This window comes from Asparagus officinalis, chromosome 3, assembly GCF_001876935.1.
Source record: "Asparagus officinalis chromosome 3, Aspof.V1, whole genome shotgun sequence".
NCBI lineage: Eukaryota > Viridiplantae > Streptophyta > Magnoliopsida > Asparagales > Asparagaceae > Asparagus > Asparagus officinalis.
The window spans coordinates 75,293,133-75,293,880 of record NC_033796.1 but is presented as its reverse complement, the minus strand read 5'-3'; the positions used below and the strand labels follow the sequence as shown (position 1 = coordinate 75,293,880).

Sequence of the window (748 nt, the reverse complement as noted above, 5' to 3'; positions counted from 1 at the left end):
TGTTGGTATATTTTCTTTTAGTTTTGTTAGATTGGTATAAATTTTCAACTCCGGCACCATATAGGCCTTAAATTTGGCCGGAGTTACTGTTCCGGCCAGGGCTGATGGAATTTTCGCAAAAAAACCCTCATCATATTTTTTGTTCTCTTGTTCATCTCAATCTAGGATTTCTCAAATGGGAAAAGGGGGCCAAGGTTTCGGATCTTTTCCCGCCTGGGCCCGATCCATCCCTGAATGCGAGTCCGCGTTCGACGTCTCTGCCGACCGCAACCTCGATGCCAGAGACGTCCCCCGTCGTCGGAAAATCCACGGCTGGAACGAGCTCGAGAAGCACTCCGGCCCCTCTGTGTTCCAACACGTCCTTGATCAGTTCAACGACACCCTTGTCCGCATCCTCCTCGTCGCCGCCCTCGTCTCCTTCATCTTGTCCTCGAACTCGTCAGCCTCTCCCAACTGATTCGCGTCAAGCCAATTGATGGCCTCGTCGATCGAATCCTCAATCCTCTTCTTATCGTCTGCAGCCAACTTGGAAGCAATCTTCTCATCCTTGATCATGTTCCTCATGTTATAAGCATAGTTCTCAAGTGCATTCTTTGCCTCCACCTTCTTCTTGTGCTCCTCATCCTCGGACTTGTACTTCTTCGCCTCTTGTACTTCTCTGCCTCTTGCAACATCTTCTTGATTTTGATGGTGAACATCGTCGTCAGAGTTTGGCAGGAGAGCAACGTAAAGAAGGCGCTCGAGGCCT

General features: G+C 49.6%; 1 protein-coding gene across 1 annotated transcript in view; it reads right to left on the bottom strand.

Moving 5' to 3' along the window:
• Positions 367–748, bottom strand: part of LOC109835299 (probable mediator of RNA polymerase II transcription subunit 37c) — a 5,809-nt gene continuing 5,427 nt past the window's right edge. The window contains exon 2 of the mRNA XM_020403281.1: positions 367–746. Coding sequence (XP_020258870.1) covers positions 367–746 — 380 coding nt within the window. The remainder of the gene's footprint in view (positions 747–748) is intronic.